This window comes from Oncorhynchus tshawytscha, linkage group LG33 (assembly GCF_018296145.1).
Source record: "Oncorhynchus tshawytscha isolate Ot180627B linkage group LG33, Otsh_v2.0, whole genome shotgun sequence".
NCBI lineage: Eukaryota > Metazoa > Chordata > Actinopteri > Salmoniformes > Salmonidae > Oncorhynchus > Oncorhynchus tshawytscha.
The window spans coordinates 16480908-16507259 of record NC_056461.1 but is presented as its reverse complement, the minus strand read 5'-3'; the positions used below and the strand labels follow the sequence as shown (position 1 = coordinate 16507259).

Sequence of the window (26352 nt, the reverse complement as noted above, 5' to 3'; positions counted from 1 at the left end):
CGTCACATTTTCGTCTCCCCTCTACAGGCAGCGGTAACCATCCAAGACAGTTTCTACGAGGTACAGAAGCTCCTCCTCCGTGAAAGTGACCGTTCTGGCCCCTGCCCGCCGAGACCACACCCCCCGTGTCTCCAGGAGCAGGAGAAGCATCGTAACCAGGAGAAGCGCCGTGAGGAGGTGGCGGCGGCGGTGCGGTTACAGGGTCAGCTGCGCCAGGTAGGGGTGGCTAACTCCGATTTAGCTTTTTGATTTGCGTTTTTGTCCTTGAAATGGATAAGTAAGCAAGCATACATCTAGTATGCGCTCATACCACTTATTATATTTTTCTTGGAAAACTCAGACTGATTTGTGAAAAATAACCATATTTGGACTATTGATCCATTAATTGACCCTAGCAACTATCAACCAGTTGATTCTGAAAAACAAATATATTACTGCTCTCCAGGAGAGGCAGCGGTGGGAGAGGGAGTGCCAGCTGCGCCACAGCCAACAGGGGGAGCTGGAGAGCAGGCTAGAGGAGAGGGAGAGACAGTGTCACCTGGAGGCTGAAAGGCTGAAGCAGGAGTGGGAAGAGCTCGAAGAGCAGCTGGGGGAGTACCAGCATAGCCTGGAGAGGCTGAAGGAGGGCCAGAGAAGCGTGGGGAAGGAGAGGGAGAGGCTGGAGACCCAGCAGAAGCTGCTGCAGAGCTGGAGACACAGCCGACAGAGGAGCCTGCCTGTCATGGTCATACCGCTGGATGGTCATCAGGTGTGTGTGAGGGGGTTAGTGTGTGTGTGAGTGATGATGGCTTCAGGAATCTCACAAAAGGCCCCCTAGCCTGTAGCTACTAACCACTGCATGAGAGTGTGAATGAGAGATCCTGAGCATGTGGTTTCCATGTGTTTTATACCGTTCCATTCATTCCATTCCAGCCATTACAATGAGCCCATCCTCCTATAGCTCCTCCCAACAGCCTCCTCTGGTGTACGTATACTGTAAGTGTGTGTATATGTGTGTGTGAACCAAGGGCATGTTTCACCCTGGGTAAGTAGTGCATTAATGAGAAGTGCCTTTCTCCCAGGACAAAGTATTGCCAGCAGCCAGAGCTACGGTGGCCTACTCAGTCAAACAGACAATTCAATCCAGCCGTTGAGATACGACCTGTGGTAATGAGAGGAATTTTAGCGGCATCCGTCTCGGGGCTCAGCAGGTCTGTTCGCTAATAAACATCTTAATGATTGATGATAATTAAACCACTGTGAATAAAAGCTCCAATTACAAAATATTTAAAAGCAGAGGCACTCAAACCCTGCAAACCAATCAATCCTCTCCAGAAAAACTTTAATTATTCATATCGATGCTTTGTTTGAAAAGCAAGTTGAGCATGCCTGCAGTGAAATATGCCCCCGAGGTGTGTGTGTGTGTGTGTGTGTGTGTGTGAGAGAGAGAGAAGTGTTCCTGTACCCAGCTCTCTACAGGACCTTGTATGCTAAAACCAATGACCTCATGAATTTACCCTCTAGGCCTCAGTGGGCTTGTGTTGTGATGTTCAGCAGGTGCTATGATTCAATGAGTGGAATGGAGGGGGTCTCATATGCGTGTCACTCTCCTCTTTCTCTCTCATTTACGTACTTCTCTTCTGTATGCTATATCCAGGCTAGGAAAGATGTTCTCCTGCTCCATTCATTTGTTCTGTCTCAAAGCTCAGGCGTAATTAGCAGTCCACCACTAACATGCGTGATAGGAGTAGGGAGTCACGGCAGGCTTATCTATATGGCAGCAGTGCACTCTCGGGCTACATCCCAAACAGCAACCTATTCCCTATGGTCCCTGGTCAAAAGTAGGGCACTATGAAGGGAATAGGGTGCAATTTGGGATCAGTCTGAGTGTTTCCCTGCTGATCTGTATGGAGGCAGGGCTCACATTTAGCCCCAGGCAGTGGGTGAGATGGTCAGGGGGCCAGAGACCGATCCTGTGACTTCTACCGACCCTCCCTCCTCAGATCCTCTCTGGTGAGATGGCCTCTCTGGAAGGAGGGTGTTTACACCACCTTGCCAAGAAGAGGGAACCCAGCTCCACCTCAGCAGTGATCTGGATATGATTTACTGTATACATTTAAAAAAACATTAACATTAAAAATGTTACCTTTATTTAAATCAAATATGATTTTGGATGATAATTCTGTTTTTGGATAAACTATGGATAAACCATTAGTTTAAAATAGCCACTGTGGCTACTTTACTATCCCAGATGTTTTTATTTTGTTTTTATTTCACCTTTATTTAATCAGGTAAGCCAGTTGAGAAAAAGTTCTCATTTACAACTGCAACCTGGCCAAGATAAAGCAAAGCAGTGCGACAAAAACAACAACACAGAGTTACACATAAACAAACGTACAGTCAAAAACACAATAGAATATTTTATCTTCAGTGTGTGCAAATGTAGAAGATTAGGGAGGTAAGGCAATAAATAGCCCATAGAGGCAAAATAATAGAAATGTAACCTTAACATTGGAGCAATAGATGTGCAGATGATGATGTGCAAGTAGAGATACTGGGGTGCAAAAGAGCAAGAAGATAAATAACAATATGGGGATGAGGTAGTTGGGTGTGCTATTTACAGATTGGCTGTGTACAGGTACAGTGATCGATAAGCTGCTCTGAAAGCTGATGCTTAATGTTAGAGAGGGAGATATAAGTCTCCAGCTTCAGTGATTTCTGCAATTCGTTCCAGCAGAGAACTGGAAGAAAAGGTGGCCAAAGGAAGTGTTGGCTTTGGGGATGACAAGTGAAATATACCTGCTGGAGCGCGTGCTACGTGTGGGTGTTGCTACGGTGACCAGTGAGCTGAGATAAGGCGGGACTTTACCTAGCAAAGACTTATAGATGACCTGGAGTCAGTGGGTTTGGCGATGAATATGTAGCAAGGACCAGCCAACGAGAGCATACAGGTCGCAGCGGCGGGTATGGCAACGAATATGTAGCAAGGACCAGCCAACGAGAGCATACAGGTCGCAGCGGTGGGTAGTATATGGGGCTTTGGTGACAAAATGGATGGCACTGTGATAGACTACATCCAGTTTGCTGAGTACAGTGTTGGAGGCTATTTTGTAAATGACATCGCTGAAGTCAAGGATCAGTAGGTTAGTAAGTTTTACGAGAGTATGTTTGGCAGCATGAGTGAAGGAGGCTTTGTTGCGAAATAGGAAACCGATTCTAGATTTAATTTTGGGTTGGAGATGCTTAATGTGAGTCTGGAAGGAGAGTTTACAGTCTAACCAGACACCTAGGTATTTGTAGTTGTACCACATATTCTAAGTCAGAGCCGTCCACAGTAATGATGCTAGGCGGGCGGGTGCAGGCAGCAATCGGTTGAAGAGCATGCATTTATTGTTACTAACATTTAAAAGCAGTTGGAGGCCATGGAAGGAGTGTTGTATGGCATTGAAGCTCATTTGGAGGTTTGTTAACACAGTGTCCAAAGAAGAGACAGATGTATACAGAATGGTGTCGTCTGCGTAGAGGTGGATCAGAGAATCACCAGCAGCAAGAGCAACATCATTGATGTTTACAGAGAAGAGAATCGGCCCGAGAATTGAACCCTGTGGCACCCCCATAGAGACTGCCAGAGGTCCGGACAATAAGCCCTCCGATTTGACACAAAGAACTCTATCTGAGAAGTATTTGGTGAACCAGGCGAGGCAGTCATTTGAGAAACCAAGGCTATTGAGTCTGCCGATGAGAGTGCAGTGATTGACAGAGTCAAAAGACTTGGCCAGGTCGATGAAGATGGTTGCACAGTACTGTCTTTTATCAATGGCGGTTATGATATCGTTTAGGACTTTGAGCATGGCTGAGGTGCACCCATGACCAGCTGGGAAACCAGATTGCATAGTGGAGAAGGTACGGTGGGATTCGAAATGGTCGGTGATCTGTTTGTTAACTTGGCATTCGAAGGTTTTAGAAAAGCAGGGTAGGGTGGATATTGGTCTATAACAGTTTGGGTCTAGAGTGTCACCCCCTTTGAAGAGGGGGACGACCGTGGCAGCTTTCCAAGCTTTGGGAATCTCAGATGATACAGGCTAGCAATAGGGGTTGCAACAATTTGAACAGACTAGTAATAGGGGTTGCAACAATTTCGGCGGATGATTTTAGAAATAGAGGGTCCAGATCCAGATTGTTTAGCCCGGCTGATTTTTAGGGATCCAGATTTTACAGCTCTTTCTGAACATCAGCTGTCTGGATTTGGGTGAAGGAGAAGCGGGGGAGGGGGGCTTGGGCAAGATGCTGCAGGGGTGCAGGGCAGTTGACCTAGCTAGGGTAGGGGTAGCCAGGTGGAAAGCATGGACAGCTGTAGAAAAATGCTTATTGAAATGAGCGATTATTGTAGATTTATCGGTGGTGACAGTGGATGTCTGGTTGCCTCTATGCAGTGGGCAGCTGGGAGGAGGTGCTCTTATCCTCCATGGATTTTACAGTGTCCGTAAACTTTTTGGAATTAGTGCTACAGGATACAAATTTCTGTTTGAAAAAGCTAGTCTTTGATTTCCTAACTGACTGTGTATATTGTTTCCTGACTTCCCTGAAAAGTTGCATATCGCTGCTGATGCAGAACGCCACAGCGTGTTTTTGTGCTGGTCAAGGGCAGTCATGTCTGGGGTTAACCAAGGGCTATATCTGTTCTTAGTTCTACATTTTTGGAATGGGGCATGCTTAATTAAGATGGTGAGGAAAGCACTTTTTAAAGAACAACCAGGCATCCTCTACTGACGGGATGAGGTCAATATCCTTCCAGGATACCTGGGCCAGGTCGATTAGAAAGGCCTGCTCGCTGAAGTGTTTTAGGAGCGTTTGACAGTGATGAGGGGTGGTAATTTGACAGCGGACCAATTACGGACGCAGGCAATGAGGCAGTGATCGCTGAGATCCTGGTTGAAGACGGCAGAGGTGTATTTAGAGGGCAAATTGGCCAGGATGATATCTAAGAGGGTGCCCATGGGTATGGATTTAGGGTTGTACCTGGTAGGTTCCTTGATAATTTGTGTGAGATTGAGGGCATCTAGCTTAGATTGTAGGATGGCCGGGGTGTTAAGCATATCCCATTTTATGTCACCTAACGGTACGAACTCTGAAGATACAGTGAGGGAAAAAAGTATTTGATCCCCTGCTGATTTTGTACGTTTGCCCACTGACAAAGAAATTATCAGTCTATAATTTTAATGGTAGGTTTATTTGAACAGTGAGAGACAGAATAACAACAAAAAAATAGAGAAAAACACATGTCAAAAATGTTATAAATGGATTTGCATCTTAATGAGGGAAATAAGTATTTGACCCCTCTGCAAAATATGACTTAGTACTTGGTGGCAAAACCCTTTTTGGCAATCACAGAGGTCAGACTTTTCTTGTAGTTGGCCACCAGGTTTAAGAGTGTGCTCCTAATCTCAGCTCGTTTCCTGTATAATAGACTCCTGGGAGCCAGAAATCTTTCTGATTGAGAGGGGGTCAAATACTTATTTCCCTCATTAAATGCAAATCAATTTATACAATTTTTTACCTTAGTTTTTCTGGATTTTTTGTTGTTATTCTGTCTCTCACTGTTAAAATAAACCTACCATTAAAATTATAGACTGGTCATTTATTTTGGCAAACGTACAAAGGCATTATGTACAGACAAGGGTATGGTAGGATGTGAGTACAGTGGAGGTAAACCTAGGCATTGAGTGACGATGAGAGAGGTTTTGTCTCTTGAGGCACCAGTTAAGCCAGGTGCCTCAACACCGCATGTGTGGGGGGTGGAACAAAAGGGCTATCTAAGGCATATTGGGCAGGGCTGGGGGCTCTACAGTGAAATAAGACAATAATCACTAAAACAGCAATAGACAAAGCATATTGACATTAAGGAGAGGCATGTGTAGCCGAGTGATCATAGGGTCCAATGAGTAGCAATAGGTGAGTCAGGGAGCCGAATCAGTAGTCGCGAATACGCTAGGCTAAGCTGGAGACACAGCGATTCAGACAGCTAGTGGGCCGGGGATAGGAGGAGTAGGATAAGGGTAAAGGCTATAAGCAGTGAATAAAATGTTTAGCAATGTCTCAACCGAAGAGCTTGCAAAAGAGGTATTGTAGCCCACGAATTAGCTGGTGGACCTCTTCTGCAAGCCTGGAGATAGCCTCGAGCTAGGCCCAACTGGTGCTTGCTTCGGGACAGGGACGTTAGCCAGGAGTAGCCACTTGGACTGCAGCTAGCTAGCTGCGATGATTCTGTGTAAAGGTTCAGAGCTTGCGTTAGGAATCCGGATAAGTGGTAGAGAAAAAGCAGTACGATATTCTCTGGGTTGATATCGCGCTGTGCAGACTGGCAGGGTTTGACCGACATTGGGTGAGTCGGGTTGCAGGAGAGTATATTCAGTCTGTAGATGGAAAGTGAGATTAAAATATATATGAACGAAAACGAGTTAAACAATATATAAAACGATATTAACACGGAACAAGACAAAACACACGTCCGATTGCTACGCTATCTTGGAATTTTACCGCCTATGACACCGCCTATTATATAGGTCCTGGATGGCAGGAAGGTTGGCCCCGGTGATGTACTGGGCCCTTTGTACTACCCTCTGTAGTGTCTTACGGTCAGATGCTGAGCAGTTGCCATACCAGGCGGTGATGCAACCGGTCAGGATGCTCTCAATGGTGCAGCTGTTGAACCTTTTGAAGATCTGGGGACCCATGCCAAATCTTTTCAGTCTCCTGAGGGGGGAAAGGTTTTGTCGTGTCCTCATCACGACTGTCTTGGTATGTTTGGACCATGATAGTTTGTTGGTGATGTGGACACCAAGGAACTTGAAACTCTCGACCTGCTCCACTACAGCCCCGACGATGTTAATGGGGGCCTGTTCGGCCTGCCTTTTCCTGTAGTCCACGATCAGCTCCACTGGCTTGCTCACATTGAGGGAGAGGTTGTTGTCCTGGCACCACACTGCCAGTTCTCTGAACTCCTCCCTAAAGGCCGTCTTGTCGGTGATCAGGCCTACCACTGTTGTGTCATCAGCAAACTTAATGATGCTGTTGGAGTCTTGTTTGGCCACGCAGTCAGGGGTGAACAGGGAATATGGGAGGGGACTAAGTACACACCCCTGAGGGGCCCCAGTGTTAAGGATCATTGTGGCAGACATGTTGTTTCCTACCCTTACCACCTGGGGGCGGCATGTCAGGAAGTCCAGGATCTAGTTGCAGAGGGAGGTGTTTAGTCCCAGAGTCCTTAGCTTAGTGATGAGCTTTGTGGTCACTATGGTGTTGAATGCTGAGCTGTAGTCGATGAACAGCATTCTCACATAGTTGTTCCTTTTGTCAAGGTGGGAAAGGGCGGTGTGGAGTGCGATTGAGATTTTGTCATCTGTGGATCTGTTGGGGCGGTATGGGAATTGGAGTGGGTCTAGGGTGTCCGGGAAGATGCTGTTGATGTGAACCATGACCAACCTTTCAAAGCACTTCATGGCTACCGATGCTTTGAGTACACGCCCTGGTAGTCCGTCTGGCCCAGCGGCTTTGCGAATGTTGACCTGTTTAAAGGTTTTGTTCACACACACGTTCTCACACAGTCATCCAGAACAGCTGATGCTCTCGTGGGTGCTTCAGTGTTGCTTGCCTCGAAGCGAGCATAAAAGGCACTTAGCTCATCTGGTAGGCTCCCGTCACTGGGCAGCTCGCGTCTGGGTTTCCTTTTGTAGTCCGTAATAGTTTTCAAGCCCTGACACATCCGACGAGCGTCAGAGCCGGTGTAGTAGGATTCAATCTTAATCCTGTATTGACGCTTTACTTGTTTGATGGTTGGTCGGAGGGCATAGTAGGATTTCTTATAAGCGTTTGGATTAGTCTCCTGCTCCTTGAAAGCGGCAGCTCTAGCCTTTAGCTCAATGCAGATGTTGCCTGTAATCCACGGCTTCTGGTTGGGATATGTACGTACAGTCACTGTGGGGACGACGTCATTGATGCCCTTATTGATGAAGCCGATGACTGAGGTGGTGTATTCCTCAATGCCATTGGATGAATCCCAGAACATATTCCAGGCTGTGCTACAAAACAGTCCTGTAGTGTAGCATCCGCGTCATCTGACCACTTCCGTATTGAGCAAAGTGACAAGTACTTTCTGCTTTAGTTTTGGCTTGTAAGCAGGAATCAGGAGGATAGAATTGTGGTCAGATTTGCCAAATGGAGGGCGGGGGAGAGCTTTTAGGATTTTTCCCCCCCCTGGTTGCACATGTGACATGCTGGGGTAAAACTGATTTAAGTTTGCCTGCATTAAAGTCCCTGGCCACTAGGAGCGACGCTTCTGGGTGAGCATTTTCTTCTTTGCTTATGGCCTTATAGAGTTGTTTGAGAGCGGTCTTAGTGACAGCTTCGCTTTGTGGTGGTAAATAGACGGCTACGAATAATACAGATGACAACTCTCTTTGTAAATTGTGTGGTCGACAGCTTATTATAAGGTACTCTACCTCAGGCAAGAAATACCTCGAGACTTCTTGCACCATCGTGCACCAGCTGTTATTGACAAACAGACACACACCCCCACCCCTCGTCTTATCAGAGGTAGCGTCTCTGTTCTGCCGGTGCATGGAAACTCCCGCCAGCTCTATATTGTCCGTTTCTTCATTCAACCACATTTCGGTGAAACATAAGATGTTAGTTTTTAATGTCCCGTTGGTAGGATAATCTTAATAGTAGGTCATCAATTTTATTTTCTAACGATTGCAAGTTAGCAAGAAGAATGGCAGGCATTGGGAGTTTACTCGCTCGCCTACGGATTCTCAGAAGGATCCTCAATCTTTTCCGGCATCTTTTCTTCATGCAAAAAGCGTGGATCTGGGCCTGTTCCAGTGAAAGCAGGATATCTTTCTTGTTGGACTTAAAGGAAAACGTTTCTTCTAGTCCGCGGTGAGTAATCGCTTTTCTGATGTCCAGAAGTTATTTTCGGTCATAAGAGACGGTAGCAGCAACATTATGTACACAATAACATAGTGTTGCATAATGGTTTCCCTGTATGTTTATGTTCATGCTGTCATCATGGTCAGAGTTGTGTTAACATGGAATTCTTCTCCTTTATTCTCCCATAGGACTCACTTCCTGGTCAGTCCGGCGTCCATCTTGACAACGCCGGCTCAGTGTTTGTCAACGAGGCAGCGTTCACCACGTCGAAGGTGCTTAATAACCGCCACATGCACCACCACATACAGCAGCACCAGAGAGGTGGGACCCTGAGGTACGGAGATGACCCTCGAGCCCACAACAGCCTGAACACCATACTGGCCCGCTCCAGCCAGAGACACACGCTCCACCCTGACACAAACACACCCCAGTGCTGGGCGGGGGGTGCCGGTGTCACTGGGTACCTCTACACAACCTCAGGTGGACAGGGGACAGAGCACACACCCAACGGTAAGACCCAGCTCAGTAAAGTTGTGTGAATCCATGTCTGTTAAAGAGATTGTTTATTCACTAATCCTAAATACAGGATGAATTCAGGCTTTCTCTGCTGAATTTGACTGATAACACACAGGATGATATGATGGGATCTGTCATTGACTGCTAAATACCATATAACTACATGTGGCATCAGCAATATAACAGGCTCTTTTCTCCTGTGTCTGTCCGTCTGTCCGTCTGTCTGTCTGTCATAACACATGATATCATGAGTCCTACCTGTGAGAGAGAAAACACAACCTTTGTACCCACCGTGCACACACGTGAAAGCAAATGTAATTCAGCACACTACTGCATGCAGCTGTGGTGGTTGATGTATGATACACACACATACCCCACACACACACACCTCCCATCCTGTCTCAGTTTCCGTAGAGATGTGAGGCCTTGTTTGTCCTTCTTTCCCAGTTAATCAGTGTCTCCTGGCAAAGAAACCCCCCCAAACCTGACCCCCCCCCCCCACCAGCCCGGCCCCTTTTCGCCTAGGAGAGAGAAAAAAATCTATGTTTTCTCTATCTATTGCGCATCGGGGGCCGGGGCGGACAACAGCGTGTGAGTCACGGCTCAGAGCCCATGGCTGATGGGTTGGAACATTGATCTGAAAAATCTTTACAAAACACATTACAGCACGATTTGTCATCGCAGGAGGAGGAGGGGAGGAAGGGATGAGAGATGCACACACATATTAATCTGTATTTAACTGCTGATGTGTCAGCTGACATCTGTCTGCGTCTGTGTCTCACAGGTTTCAACTGTTATACCTCACTGGTGTAATGTGCATGTAGACATGTACATTACACCAGTGAGGTGAAGGTATTACTAGCTATAATGAGGGCCACGTGTTGAATATACACTAGAAGGGATGCTACTGTTTTAATGGCCTGTTTAATGGTTTTCGCTATAGTAAATATCAGCAAAACAGGCTGCTGCATTGTTTACTAAAGATTGCGACCAGAGCACAATCTCTCTCTCCATCGATAGCCTTATTATCCCCTACTGTTATTGACCACACATGAGCCACCATAGAATCACAGTCTCTTGTCACAAAGACAGAGGTGTGGATACTTCTAACCCCATCTACCACAGGGCCTGATCATACCTGACATCTTACCCACAATGCATCCCTCTGCGACCCCAGAAAGTCCCCATAATGCACGGCTCCTGTCCAGCTAGAGATGTACAGTATGTTATCTGACTGGTCAGCAGGATTGACGGGTGTTCAAATCAATCAACTAAAATGTTATTTTTCACATGCACCGAATACAACAGGTCTAGATTTGATCATGGAATGCTAACTTACGAGCCCTTTCCCAACAATGCATAGTTAAAAAGGAATACAATAACAAGACTATATACAAGGAGTACTGGTACCGAGTCAATGTGCAGGGGCACGAGAAAATTGAAGTAATATGTACTGTACACGTGGGTAGGGATAAAAGTGACTAGGTAGTCAGGATAGATAATAAACAGAGTAGCAGCAGTGTACAGTATGTGAAGGGTGTGAAAGTGTGTCTATTCTATTTCGGAGTGTGTGTGGCGTCAATGTGTGTGTGTGTGTGTGTGGGGGAGGGGGTAGAATCCAGTGAATGTGCATAGAGCCGGGGCAAGAGAGTTGGTGCAAATTAAAACGGGGTCAAGGCAAATAGTCAGGGTAGCCATTTGATTAACTGGTTAGCTGTCTTATGACTTGGAGGTAGAAGCTGTTCAGCAGCCTTTGCGCTCCGGTACCGGTTGCCGTGCGGTAGCAGAGAGCATACTATGACTTGGGTGGCTGGAGTCTTTGACAAATTTTAGGACCTTCCTCTGACACTGCCTGGTATAGAGGTCCTGGATGGCAGGGAGCTCAGCCCCAGTGATGTACTTGGCCGGGCTATGCTCACTACCTTCCGTAGCACCTTATGGTCGGATGCCAAGCAGTGATACAGCCGGTCAATATGCTCTCAATGATGCAGCTGTAGAACGTTTTGAGGATCTGAGGGCCCATGCCAAATATTTTCAGCATCCTGAGGGCAGGAGGCATTGCCGTGCCCTCTTCCAGACTAGTTTGGTGTGTTTGAGCCATGATAGGTCCTTAGTGATTTGAACACAGAGGAACTTGAAGCTCTTGACCTGCTCCACAACAGCCCCATCCATGTGACTAACTGGTGCCCCCTCACCTTGACTCTGTACCGGTACCCCCCGTATATAGCCTTGCTTGTTATTTTACTGCTGCTGTTTAATACTTTTTTTCCTTTTTAATTTCTGTTTTTTACTTAAGACTTATTTCATTTTTCACTTAAACTTCTTAAAGCATTGTTGGTTAAAACCTCTTTGTGCTGCAATCCCGTTAACGGGATGATATGACAACAGCCAGTGAAAGTGCAGGGCGCCAAATTCAAAACAACAGATCTCATCATTAAAATTCCTTAAACATACATGTATCTTATACCATTTTAAAGGTAATCTTATTGTTAATCCCACCACAGTGTCCGATTTCAAACATGCTTTACAGCGAAAGCACCACAAACAATTATGTTAGGTAAACACAGCCATTTTTCCAGCCAAAGAGAGGAGTCACAAAAAGCACAAATAGAGATAAAATGAATCACTAACCTTTGATGATCTTCATCAGATGACACTCATAGGACTTCATGTTACACAATACATGTATGTTTTGTTTGATAAAGTTCATATTTATATAAAAAAATCTGAGTTTACATTGGCGCGTTACATTCACTAGTTCCAAAAACATCTAGTGATTTTGCATAGCCACATCGATTCAACAGAAATACTCATCATAAATGTAGATAATACAAGTTATACAGATGGAATTATAGATATACCTCTCCTTAATGCAACCGCTGTGTCAGATTTTTTAAAAACATTACGGAAAAAGCAAACCATGCAATAATATGAGACGGCACTCAGAAATATAATACAATTAGCCGCCATTTTGGAGTCAACAGAAACCAGAAATTACATGATAAATATTCCCTTACCTTTGATGATCTTCATCAGAATGCACTCCCAGGAATCCCAGGTCCACAATAACTGCTTGATTTGTTCAATAATGTCCGTTATTTATGTCCAATTAGCTACTTTTATCCAAACGCTGGTGCTGGTCGACCATTTCTTTGGACAAAAACTTCAAAAGTTATATTACAGGCCGTAGAAACATTTCAAACTAAGTACAGAATCAATCATTAGGATGTTTTTATCATAAATCTTCAATAAAGTCCCAACCGGAGAATTCCTTTGTGTCTTGAGGAGGAACGGAATGCAAGTCGATATCATGTGGAATGCGCGTGACCAGGAAATGTCTCTCTGACAGTAGCCTGACTCATTCCTCTCTTATTCAGTACCACAACACAGTAGAAGCCTCATTCAAGTTTCTATAGACGGTTGACATCTAGTGGAAGCCCTAGGAAGTGAATCTTCATTCATATCCGAATGTGATTTCAATAGGGCATGGGTTGAAAATATACCAACCTCCGATTTCTCACTTCCTGTTTGGATTTCTTCTTCCCTGCCATATGAGTTCTGCTATACTCACAGACATCATTCAAACAGTTTTAGAAACTTCAGAGTGTTTTCTATCCAATATTAATAATAATATGCATATATTAGCAGCTGAGACTGAGGAGCAGGCCATTTACTCTGGGCACCTTTCATCCAAGCTACTCAATAGTGCCCCTGCAGCCATAAGAAGTTTTAAGGGCTTGTAATTCAAATTAAAACTTCTTTGGGATCAGTGTCCCTTCTACGGGACGGTTGAGCTAAAGTAGGCTAATGTGATTAGCATGAGGTTGTAAGTAACAATAACATTTCCCAGGACATAGACATATCTGATATTGGCAGAAAGCTTACATTCTTGTTAATCTACCTGCACTGTCCAATTTACAGTAGCTATTACAGTGAAAGAATACCATGCTATTGTTTGAGGAGAGTGCACAATTTTGAACATTAAAGTTATTAATAAACAAATTAGGCATATTTGGGCAGTCTTGACACAAAGTTTTTAACAGAAATGCAATGGTTCATTGGCTCAGTCTAAAACTTTGCACATACATTGCTGCCATCTAGTGGCCAAAATGTGTATTGTGCCTGGGCTGGAATAATACATTATGGCCTTTCTCTTGCATTTCAAAGATGATGGTACAAATAAAATACAAAAGAACGGTTGGTTTTTTCTTTATATGATCTTTTACCAGATCTATTGTGTTATATTCTCCTACATTCCTTTAACATTTCCACAAACCTCAAAGTGTTTCCTTTCAAATGGTACCAAGAATATGCATATGCTTGCTTCAGGGCCTGAGCAACAGGCGGTTAGATTTGAGTATGTCATTTCAGGCGAAAATTGAAAAAAAGGGGTGGATCCTTAAGGTATTTTAAGGTCTACTCCTGTTGTATTCAACGCATGTGACAAATGACATTTGATTTGATTTGGAATGTGGGTGTGCTCGGCCCTCCATTTCGTGTAATCCACAATCAGCTCCTTTGTCCTGCTGACATTGATTGTTGTCCTGGCACCATACTTATCATTGTCGATGATCAGGCCTACCACCGCTGTGTCATCTGCAAACTTACCAATGACCTGCCACTGGCATTAAACAAAGCATGTGGGTCCATGTATGCTGATGACTCAACCATATACGCATCGGCAACCACAGCTAATGAAGTCACTGAAACCCTTAACAAAGAGTTGCAGTCTGTTTTGGAATGGGTGGCCAGAAATAAACTGGTCCTGAACATCTCTAAAACTAAGAGCACTCTATTTGGTACAAATCATTCCCTAAATTCTAGACTTCAGCTGAATCTGTTAATGAATGATGTGGCTGTTGAACAAATTGAGGAGACTAAATTACTTGACGTTACCTTAGATTGTAATTTGTACAGAGAGAGTACAGGAAGGGCCCCTCTGTTGAGGTTCAGCGTGGCAGATATGTTGTTGCCTACCCTCACCACCTGGGGCCAGCCTGTCAGGAAGTCCAGGATCCAGATGCAGAGGGAGGTGTTCAATCCCAGGACTTTTAGCTTTAGTGATGAGCTTGGAGGGCGGTATGGTGTTGAAGGTGTTCCTGACCTCAAGTTCCTCCACATCGATCTCGACAAAACATTTCTGTATGGACCTTGCTTTGTGCATCAGGGCATTGTCATTCTGAAACAGGGCCAGTCCCCAAACTGTTACCACAAAGTTGGAAGCACAGAGTCATCTAGAATGTCTAGAATAGTATGCTGTAGCGTTAAGATTTCCCTTCACTGGAACTAAGAGGACTAGCCCGAACAATGAAAAACAGCCCCAGACCATTATTCCTCCTCCACCAAACTTTACAGTTGGCACTATGCATTGGGGCAGGTAGCGTTCTCTTAACATCCGCCAAACTCAGATTTGTCCGTCGGACTGCCAGATGGTGAAGCGTGATTCCTCACTCCAGAGAACGCATTTCCATTACAATAGCGGTGAGCTTTACACCACTCCATCCGACGCTTGGCATTGCGCATGGTTATATTTGGCTGCTCGGCCATGGAAACCCAATTTCATGAAGCTTCCAACGAACAGTTCTTGTGCTGACGTTGCTTCCAGAGGCAGCTTGGACATCGGTAGTGAGTGTTGCAACCCAGGACCGATGATTCTTTTTACACGTGTTTCAGCACTCAGTTGTCCCCTTCCGTGAGCTTGTGTGGCCTAACATTTCGCAGCTGAGCTATTGTTGTTCCTAGACTTTTCCACGTCACAATAACAGCACTTACAGTTGACTGGGGCAGCTCTTACAGGACAGAAATTTGACAAACTGACTTGTCGAAAGGTGACATTCTATGACAGTGCCACGTTGAACGTCACTGAGCTCTTCAGTAAGACTATTTTACTGCCAATGTTTCTCTATGGAGATTGCATGGCTGTGTTCTTGAATTTATACACCTGTGAGCAACGGGTAGCCAAATTAGCCAAATCCAGTCATTTGAAGGGTCTTATGTAGCAAAAGTAGAGACCCAGAGCTACAAAATGGTATATCATACACTGCATTTTTGAGGAAAAATTGGAAAGTAATTCTGCTTTCAAAGTTGATAAACTTGTAAACTTACTTTTGAGAAAAAGGCCTTTGAATGTTTCGGTATCTAGTGAAGAGCTCTTCATTGTCTACACCCATTCAACATCGTTCACACCATCTTAAGCTTTAGCACCACCCATCTCGCTTCGCTCTCGGAGCGTTCAGAACGCACACTTGACGATCTGGCCGTTGATTTGTTCACCTCTGGATAACATGAAAACAGCCTAACTAGCTCTGCTGGCAACAATTTCATTACTCTTTTTTGCCGACGTTTACTAACCCCGGCCATATTCAACGGGTGTTGTACACTTTAGCTTAAGACAAGTAGCTAGCTAGGTAAACAATGAACCTAGCTAGGTAAACAATGTGTAAGATCACACACGTCACGTAATGTTAGCTAACGAGCCAACCAGCTAACGTTAGCTAGTTAAACAACAATGAACATAGTACCAAATCATGTCATTACTACCCTGCATGAATCTGCTGGGAGCTAACCAACCAGGTTCAACGTTAGCGAGCTAACATTAGGCTCTAACTAGCAAAGCAAATGGCAAAGATTGCAAAGATTGCATACAAGTTTGTTATTAAGGCACATGAAAGTTCACATGTTCCAGAAGGCATTTCTGCCTAAAAACGCATTTTGACCAAAAAAACAACAACATTCAAATAAATGGCTCTTCTGTGAAGTCGTAACTTGCGACATACGCCTTGTTTCCTGAAATGAGTCACATATAAAACATACATTATACTTACAGTGAAGCCGCTCGACCATCTACACCACATTAGTCATCTAACAGAATCCCGTCCACATACTTTTGTATATACAGTGTATCTCACCTTCTTACCTTCTATTGATCTCATAGACGGTATAAGATCTAACCACAATACATAATTCATTACTATTTAATGCATTGTATTTGGTGGTATACTGTATTAGTGCACTCTGAGTCTGTATATGATCCCACATTACAGAACTCTCACATCCCACAACTAGAATAGCTTCCAGGAAACCAATATCTCACCTTGAATATTTTTTTCTATAGCGTTTATTTAACTAGTATTTGATCCAAAAAAGGTCTTATTTCAGATGGAAATCCTCCATCCTCCATATCTTGCTCAGAGCTATCAGAAGTTTGATTCTATTTCTCATCCTCTCCTCCAGGTGTGGACTGTTCTGCTCCCTCACACAGGGCCTTTGGGAATGTTCCTTCTCTCAGGATTTCCATAATGTACTCCTGCACAGTGATAATGGAAAAACTGGAAAGATTGAATTTCCTGAAATGACTTTTGATCCACTGATTCCAATCAGATATTCTCATCTCGCCTAGCTGTTGAATAATTATGGCCTTTTGAAAATAAGTAATGTACCAGAATACTAGTTAGCTTTCATCACATCTTTCTTTTCAGAAGCAATGAAGATCAGTGCTCAGTATGACGGTGAAGTGAGTTATTGTCCTGGACCCATAGAAATAGAATCTCATTGTAGTTCTGTGAGTGTCCCTTAGTGTGAAGATAATCCTGATTCACTGGCCTTTTAATGAATTGACAAGCCTCCTGACATTACACTTGGTGTTAAATTCATTCAAAATATCCCATTGCATTTTATGTCACTGATTTGAACAGTAATCCCCTTCTATTACATTTCCAAAATGGCCTCCATTTCTTGTAGCCTTCCGATCAGTCTGACCCACGTCCCTGTGAGGAGTGTAGTGACTAGTAAGAAAGTCTGTGTCCTATGGTTTTACAGTACAGCCCTGTCTATCAGAACCCAGTGAAAAACCTAAGATCATGGCTAACAGTGGCACACACACACACACACACCAGTGGTATTCAGGCAGTCAAACACATTCTGGGGCGGCAGGTAGCCTAGTGGTTAGAGCGTTGGGCCAGTAATTGAAAGGTTTGCTGTATCAAATCCCTTAGCTGACAAGGTAAAAATCTGTCGTTCTGCACCTGAACAAGGCACTGTTCCCCGGTAGGCTGTCATTGTAAATAAGAATTTGTTCTTAACTGACTTGCCAAGTTAAATAAAGGTTCAATTCAAATAAAACAATTCCTGTGGGAACACAATAAGGCGATTTTATAGACCACACCATCTTTTACCACAGCCACAATAGCACACCAGCTCTACTGCTAGACAGTATCCCTCTGGACGTAAATCACCCCACCTAATGGTCTAATGGTCGAACACTCCCTTCACTCACTCCAAGGCCATGGCTATGCACCTGTCCTACGCATGCACACACACACAAGCACACACTTGCGTGTGCACGTACATACACACATGCACAACTGCATGCACGCCACAGGTTGTTGGTGGCACCTTAATTGGGGAGGACAGGCTTTTGGTAATGGCTGGAGCGGAAAAGGTGGAATGGTGTCAAATACATTGATCACCTGGTTTCCATTTCTTTGATGTCATTCCATTTGCTCCATTCCAGACATTATTATGAGCAGTCCTCCCCCCAGAAGCCTCCTGTGATGCACACATCAACACAAACACAGAGACACACTCTCCCTCCTTCCTGATTCTGAGGGCCCCATCTGGGCCTGCAGGTGTCATTTTTGTTCCTAATGATAACGATGACAGTGCCAAAATGACAACAGTCAGTGAAACTCTTTTTTAAGTAAAAGAGAAAAGAGATGTTATCAATGGCTGAACTGAGGCTGTGTTATTCATTGAATTTCTTGTGCTGAGAGGAAACAGGACACTACTGCATGCAGCTGCAGTGGTTGATGTATGACACACACACACCCACACACACACACACACACACACACACACACAGCTGCAGTGGTTTATGTATGACACACACACACCCACACACACATCCACACACAGCTGCGGTCATTGATGTATGACACACACACCCCCACACACACACCCCTACACACAGCTGCGGTGGTTGATGTATGTAGTTAGAGAGGAGATGGATGAGGCTCAACAACTTTAGGATGAGCTCATTATAGTGGGCAGTCAGCCGGGTCCATCCTGATGGGCTATTTATCTAGCTAGCTGTTCTATTATTTTATATTTTCTTTCCTGTTTGGTTTCTCTTCATCCCACTTTCTCCTTTGTCGTTCCCTCCTCCCTTCTCTCCTCTGGCTCTGTGTGTTTCGTTTAAAATTATTATTGTTCATGTCTGGCTGTTGTATGTGAGAGAGATAGTTAAAGGTTCATCTCAATACTTTCTGGGTAACAATTAAATACCTTTGATTGTTTTCAATTAAAATGGTACAAAATAAACAAAAAAGCTTAAGCAACAATTTTAGTAGGACTAGTGCTACGCGATTAACCAAAATGTTGATTTTTTTAAACAAATTGACCGACGTCGGTTCAATTATTTAAATTCCATTTCGTTCCGTTTTTTTCTGTGAGCTCAATGTGCACCTTGCACTGCATTTTCTCTAGAGATAAATCAGATCATGCCCGAACGGTGCAATGTAGTAGGGATTTTCCAACAGATGTTCTACAACGTTCTACATAGTTTATGGCAGAAAACGTTATAATGAACTAAATTGACCATGATCCATCGCGTGGCTACTTGTCCGGTCTGTGTTTCTTTCACCTCATGTCCACCAGATGCATGAAACTCTTTGGGTTCCAGCGGAAGTCAATCATTGTCAATGGAGAAGTCCGCAATGCTACGTTGGGGGTGATGCACTAGGCTAGCCGGCCGTAACCGGGAGACCCATGAGGCGGCGCATAATTGGCCCAGCGTTATCCGGGTTAGGGGAGGGTTTCGCCTGACGGGATGTCCTTGTCCCATCGCGCTCTAGCGATTCCTTGTGGCGGGCCTGGCGCCTGCAAGCTGACTTCGGTTGCCAGTTGTACGGTGTTTCCTCCGACACATTGGTGCGGCTGGCTTCCGGGTTAAGCGGGTTACACTGCTTCTTGACACACTGCTCGCTTAACCCAGAAGCCAGCCGCACCAACGTGTCGGAGTAAACACCGTACAACTGGCGACCGAAGTCTGCTTCTTGGCACACAGCGTCGTGTTTCGGAGGACGCATGGCCCTCGACCTTCGCCTCTCCCGAGTCCATACGGGAGTTGCAGCTATGGGATAAGACTGTTAAAAAGTACAAAAAATGACAAAAAAGTAAAGTACGTTGAATGGTTAATAAATGATGAGCAGTTACAGCATTCAACCCACATAATACATAGTGCATTTAATGATTCAAAAAAATATTCTAACCGAAACCAACTTCAAAAAGCACTAATCGCTCAGCACAAGCTAGGACTGTCTGGGAGTGGTCTGAGTGGGGCGGGGAAAACTGAAAACTAGCTGTTATTGGAACTCTCTTTTTTTATCGGTCTATTAACTAATTTACCACCTGGTGATGTCACCAGCCAGGCCAAAACTCCATCCCACCAATTTCAGGTGGTCTTTTCAAACCGCTCTTACACTAAAAGGGCATTATCATAATTTTCACGATATCACAGTATTATTCCAATCTCATAGTGTGGAAATATATATAAAACACAGGAAAATCATGTACTGGGCCTTTAATGCTGGTGGTTGGTTAAGTTTGAATATCTATGATTAATATCTATGATTAATTGCTTAAAGGGATACTTCATCCAAATTACATAATGGTTTCCTATTGACAAGGTATGACAGCAATCCATGCTTTGGTTTAGTTTCCCTGGCACTGTTTCCACTTGCTAACGTTTTAGCATTTGTGGCACAAATCCCATTTAAGTCATGGGACCAATATTAGCATTTTTCGCAGTATGTTCAAATCATCTATAAGTAACATTTTGTTTTGCTTCACTTGTAGATACTTTTGTGGCATTTTGTAATATGTGTCATTTTGTATTATGGGTGAACTATCTCTTTAATATGAATGAATATAAACATAATGTATTTATACCCATACAGATATAAACACACACAGCTATGTGAGGGAGACGTGGTCCTCGACGGCAACTGTGGCTGGACAGTATCAGGGTGCACCTCACCATGGCGACCACCAACTGGTCCTCTCCTCCTTGGTCCCCCTGGAGACGGAGAGTGGGGATGGGGAGGAGGGGGGAGAGGAGAACATTGTGTACCTCTGAGGCTGGACAGACAGACCTTAAACCCTCTGGTTCAAATCCAGGACTCAAAAGACTTGATATGGATTTAGGAAAGCTCAGAATCACAGACTGGATTGACTTTGATGGCTCAGACTGGACAGTAAATAGCTAGGCCAGGTTTTTAAGAAGAACCAGATCTGGCACATAAAGTAATCTCCCTTCCCCATCATGCTTTGCCCCTCTGCCCTCCGTGTTCTGTGCCAGGTGCCCTCCATATGTGTCTCCAAGTGTTGCCTGTGAGAGAGACTTTTATACTGCTATATGTTTATACTTGTCCATGAATGTACAGTGTGTGTATCCATCTCTGTTTAGAGTTCAGCTCCAGGGCTGCCACCGGGCCTTTGTGCCTGAGGCCCTCCATTGACATAATCAATTTCTCTGTTTCCCCTGCCCAACCCTACTGCAGTGCCTTCCCCCTTTTTCCTCACCCCCGTATCAGTCTCCATCTCTCTGTTTCCCTGGCCCACACTACCCTAAGTCTGCTTCAGTCTACCTCTCTCTGTCCCTCCCTTGTCCTTTAGTCCCCATCCGTCCAGCGCTATTTATTAGGCTCTCCCCAAATGAAATGGTGTCTACTCTGTTACCACAGGGGAAAAAGAGAGAGCAGAGGGTCAGATATCACTAGAAAGGCTGAATCTCTACAGTCGGTCTGTGGTTGATTGTCTAGTGGCGGAATAAACTGCTGCTCGCCCATTCATCAGACAAGCTCTATTTACAAGGCGAGCGGGATGCGGCATACACATTAGATGTGAAGGATGAGGTGAAATGCCATGATCAGAAGGGATTTGGTGTGTTTCTCAGCCTGTCTGGCTACGCCTTTGTTTTCATCTGAAGGACTTGTGATTTTAAGGAATAATGTGTGACTATAGCAATCCATCAATGATACAGTAGCGTACACTACACTACTACCGCCTATATGATGAAGTACAGATTTTATTAGGGTCAACTGCATATCGGGGTCAAAAACCATAGGGTAGAAACATTCCTATACTGTATGTTCAATGAACTTTGAAGTATTACATCTGTGACAGAGTGCACTCTATATGTAAACAATACTTTGGATGTGAATGATACCAAATATGTCCATTTTCTTTATTTTCTTTAAATAGTTTTTTATGATTCTTTAAAAAAAAATGTTTTTTTACATTGTTTTCATCAAGGCACATATTTCATAGCATGTTGTTTCTTGTACTTACTTGGTGTTCAGTCATTTAGGATTTTGTCTGACATATAGTTACTATATTAGCAAAGTCTACGTGTCAGTAGTAGTTGGGAAGTCAGCCTGGTATCAGTTTATATGCACCACATTGTGATGCCTCACATCTTTTTAGCAAAAGCATCACAATGTGATGCACGGCAATGATATTGGAATGGGGTAGTAAAAGCTATGGTTGAAGGGTGACTGATGAAATTAATCTTGTATGCACTTAAGAGGTGACCTTGCTTTTTTTACTAAGAGCTGTACCATTGCACTTGAATATTCATATTCTACTTTAGTGCCAATATGTTTTGTTTTTTAATGACCATTGAGATGTCCTGAAAGTCAGCCTTTAGCTGTCCTGCAGCCACCATTAAAAACAAAAAATAAAGCGTTAAACCTAAAGGACATTGTAGGGTGTGTCCTGAATGGTTAACTATTCCCTATATAGTGCTCCAGGTTTGACCATGGGGCTCTGGTCAAAAGTGTGAAAAATATACAGAATACTGTGCCATTTGGAAGTCGGCCGTAGTATCTAGTTATACACAAGGGTATTGTAATAGGTAGCTTTATCGACGTACATATAAAACAGCACAATGGTTATGTTCCGATTTTTGTTGTCGATACTATGTGATACAGTCGATTTACTTTTATGTGTATATTTCACTGCCTTCATTTATTTATAGTCGATGAGCTTTATCGCTGTTTTATAGTACTCCTTGTTGGGTTATGTTATGTTGTACGTTGGATTGGTCTGTAGTGCATCATAACACGGAGATATGGTTATGTACATTGTCTTGTTTACATCATTACTCTATTAGATATCGTGGAATATAAATGCAAATTATTTATATGTGTTTGTTTGTATTGTTATTATACGGCTTCTTCTGAAACACGAATGTAACAGGAGGGTAAAACCATAGGAATAGGTTGAGAATTCATTCAAATTCTATGGGTAAAACCACCAAACTGACATCCCTTTCAGTTCAGTACACTGTAACACTACCTCAGTCATGTTGACTTGACTGAGAGAGTTCTGTATACCAGTCAGTGGTTTGAACGTGCCTATTATTGGAATATGTTGTGTGGGGATACATGGTGTTCAGCTGGCCCAGTCATCCGCCCTATATAGACACATACAAACACAGACACCTTGATGAATCGACACACAGGTGGCAGGTGGCAAGCCAGCAGGTGCATCGCTTCACTCGCTGGCTCTAAGGTTAGTATGACATGCCTGCCTGTCTCCCTAAACATGAATAAGATATACAACAGCCCTCTTACCTCAACCCCCCCCCCACCTCTACCTCTACCCTCTCTCTCTACCCCTCCCTCTCCCTTATTTTCTCCTCCTATAATCTCTCCTGGGAGTGAAGTTGGAGGGTAGTAGAAGAGGACTTATCTTTTTGCTGACCTTGATGGGTTTGTTTAGTCCCAGTGTTTGATCTCCTTCTATTCTCCAGGTAGCCTCTTTCGTGTTTCCACTGTTTCCATTACCCTTATTTCCCAATAGCCAGCTCTGCAGCTCAAACTGAGATTAGTCTTTGCAATATCAGCGCTTTGAGTCTCTGGTGGCATACCTAGTCTAATTGGATTTGCGTGGGTGCGTGCGGCATAGGATTGTTGTACTGTATCAGTATGTTGAAGCTGGAGCAGAAAGCGAGAGTAGCATGAAAATGAAAATGTTCCTTTTGTTTTATTTTAACTCTCCAGAACCTTCACAAAGGGACTCGCTTCCGGATGTTACCATGGCAACCTGGCAGGGGCTGCCAAAGGGAGTGAAGCGGAAGGAGAGGCTGGAGCACTGTGTAAGTGTGTGTGTGTGTGTGTGCACAAATGTGTGTGTTCACTAGAGCAGCATGCAGGTCTGAATAAAGATGAGCTCTCAATGGGGGACTGACACAAACACATACAATGGAGATATTTAAGGGGAAACATTGTTAGGCTGGTAACTGGTGAGACCAAAGTTGCTAGTGGCAATACAGTATCAATCAATCAAATGTATTTCTTAAGTCAGATGGTGGTCACACCAAATACTGACAGGTTTTCTGTTTAACGCCGCTACCTTAAAAACATTTTTTTAATCTATGACCAACAGATGCATATCTGTATTGCCAGTCATGTAAAATCCATAGATTAGGGCCTAATGAATTTATTTCAATTGACTGATTTCCTTATATGAACTGTAATTGTAAAATCTTTTACATTTGTTTGTTTATACACTATATATACAAAAGTATGTGGACACCCCTTCAAATGAGTGGATTCGGCTATTTCAGCAACCCTCGTTGCTGACCGGTGTATAAAATCGAGCACATAGCTATGCTATTTCCATAGACAAACATTGGCAGCAGAATGGCCTTACTGAAGAGCTCAGTGACTTTCAACGTTGCACCGTCACCATCGTTTTTTCCCCCTGTATTACAGGAGGGAGGGAGAAGCCAAGCAGCTGCTCAAGCATGGAGAGGGGTAAGGGCAGTGTGGTGTGTGTCTGTGACTGACAAGGGGAGCAGGGATGGAAGAGAGAGAGAGATAGTAATCAAGTCGACTCGCGCTGGTCGACTAACATACAGTAGCAGTGCGTGTGTAAAACAGTGGGGAAGCCAAGACAGAATCAAATCCATATTAACAACCTTTGTATTTGCGCTATAACCTGTTAGTTCATACTGTTTGCTGGGGGTCTCGAGTGGTGCAGTGGTCTAAGGCACAGCATCTCAGTTCTTGAGGCATCACTACTCCACTACTACACTCGGGTTCGAATCCAGGCTGTAACACAACTGGCCGTGATTTGCACAACTGGCCCAGCGTCGTCCGGGTTTGGCCTGTGTAGGCCGTCATTGTAAATAAGAATTTGTTCTTAACTGACTTGCCTAGTTAAATAAAAGTATGCCTTGCCACCGTGATATATTTTGGGCTCTCGAGCGGGGCAGCGGTCTAAGGCGCTGCATCTCAGTGCAAGAGGTGTTGCGTCACTACCTGCAGTACCTGGTTAGAATCCAGGCTATATCACATCCGGCCGTGATTGGGAGTCCTATAGGGAGGCGCACAATTGGCCCAGCGTCGTCCGGCTTTGGCCGGGGTAGGCCATCATTGTAAATAAGAATTTCTTCTTAACTGACTTGCCTAGTAAAATAAAGGTTGTTTCATCACAAAACTGGAGACCAACGTCTGTCCGGTGAAGTCCATAAAGCATATTGCATTTAACAAACAGTTACATGACCTACAGCAGGATCAAGCAAGTTAATGTTTCCAACATTTTCGGACTACTAAACAACTAATGATTTAGAACCACGGAGAGTTAACGCAAGTTGGAGGCGTTGCCTCCACTATTCCATCACCATTTCAACTTAACATTTCAACATCATCAAATCATCTATGCTTAGTCTAATACAGTGACAACTAAAATATACCAAAAACAATTTAGTCCAATCAAAGTAAGCTAATATGATGTGGCTGTCCATGGTACTGATTTGTGTGTGTGTGTGTGCGCGCAAGTAGAAAAACATGTTGACTCACTAACCCTACTTGTAGAGAAACGCCAATGCCATTCTCCTCTCTTTCATGTTGACGAAACAGTCTATGACTTTGTCATACAGTACACGATTTTAGTTTTTGTTGTCCTAGGCTACCTGGCTAAAATGCTTGCTTGCTCGCCTAACTTCCTTTTATGACGCAATGATACGCCAGGACAGCTAATTAACATTAGCCTACTACAACTAACTACATATTGAACTTCCATCCTGCCAGGGACACAATGTATGAATTAATTGTTGGATCTGAATTATTGTCATAATCATTGGCCAGTACAGAGATTTAATAAAAATTCATTGAAAGTCCACATTCCCATCTCCATCCATGGCTAATTTAGGAAAGGGACAATTTTAGCTAGCTAGCCACCGGAGGACAATGACACAACGAGATGAAACATTTAACGTTTTTTCTGTAAATTCAGTTTTGCTTTTGATGTGATTGTTGTGAAGGGAAATTGTTGTTGTTTTGCTCCAGGACCATTCACAGCTTACTCAGTTTAGCTCAACGCTGATTGGCTATAATTTTTTTATGAAGGGAGACCAAATCGTCTCTGGCTCCCGATGCATTCAATGCTACCGGCGGCAACAATGTCATACTCTTTTTGAGCAGACAACATCAGATAGATGGGCTATACATACTGAGACAGAGGGGCGCTGTTTCACACGCTGGGATGCTTCGTCTAGTGAGATACATTTAGCCTCTTATGAATAATTAAAAAAAAATGAAACACAGAGGCGAAAGATGCAATATGTTATTTTCTTATTTGCTTGGTAAATTTTTGGGGAAGCCTGACTTCCCTTGGCATCGATGAATACACAACACTGCTAACCTATTGCTAGATATTTATCATCTCATCTAATTACACATAGTACCTGTCTAGACAGCATCAAACCGAGAGAAGCTAGTTAAGCTATCTAGCTAGTGTTAGCTAGGCTAATTGAGACTACAGAACTTTAACTGTGTGCTTTCTCCTCTTCCTACAGTAAATAACAACAACTCCATTCAGATTATTATAAGTAGCAGCTTGCTTGTTGGCTCTTGGTGTTGT

At 43.9% G+C, this 26352-nt stretch overlaps 1 protein-coding gene across 3 annotated transcripts in view; it reads left to right on the top strand.

Annotated features, from left to right (window-relative positions):
• Positions 1 to 22626, top strand: part of arhgef28a (Rho guanine nucleotide exchange factor (GEF) 28a) — a 106964-nt gene extending 84338 nt beyond the window's left edge. For all 3 annotated transcript variants that reach the window (XM_024397277.2, XM_024397276.2, XM_024397275.2), the window contains 4 exons: positions 28 to 216; positions 446 to 748; positions 9096 to 9417; positions 20379 to 22626. In XM_024397277.2, the coding sequence (XP_024253045.1) occupies positions 28 to 216; positions 446 to 748; positions 9096 to 9417; positions 20379 to 20557 (993 nt within the window). In that variant the 3' untranslated portion in view covers positions 20558 to 22626. The remainder of the gene's footprint in view (positions 1 to 27; positions 217 to 445; positions 749 to 9095; positions 9418 to 20378) is intronic.
• Positions 22627 to 26352: the final 3726 nt, after the last annotated feature.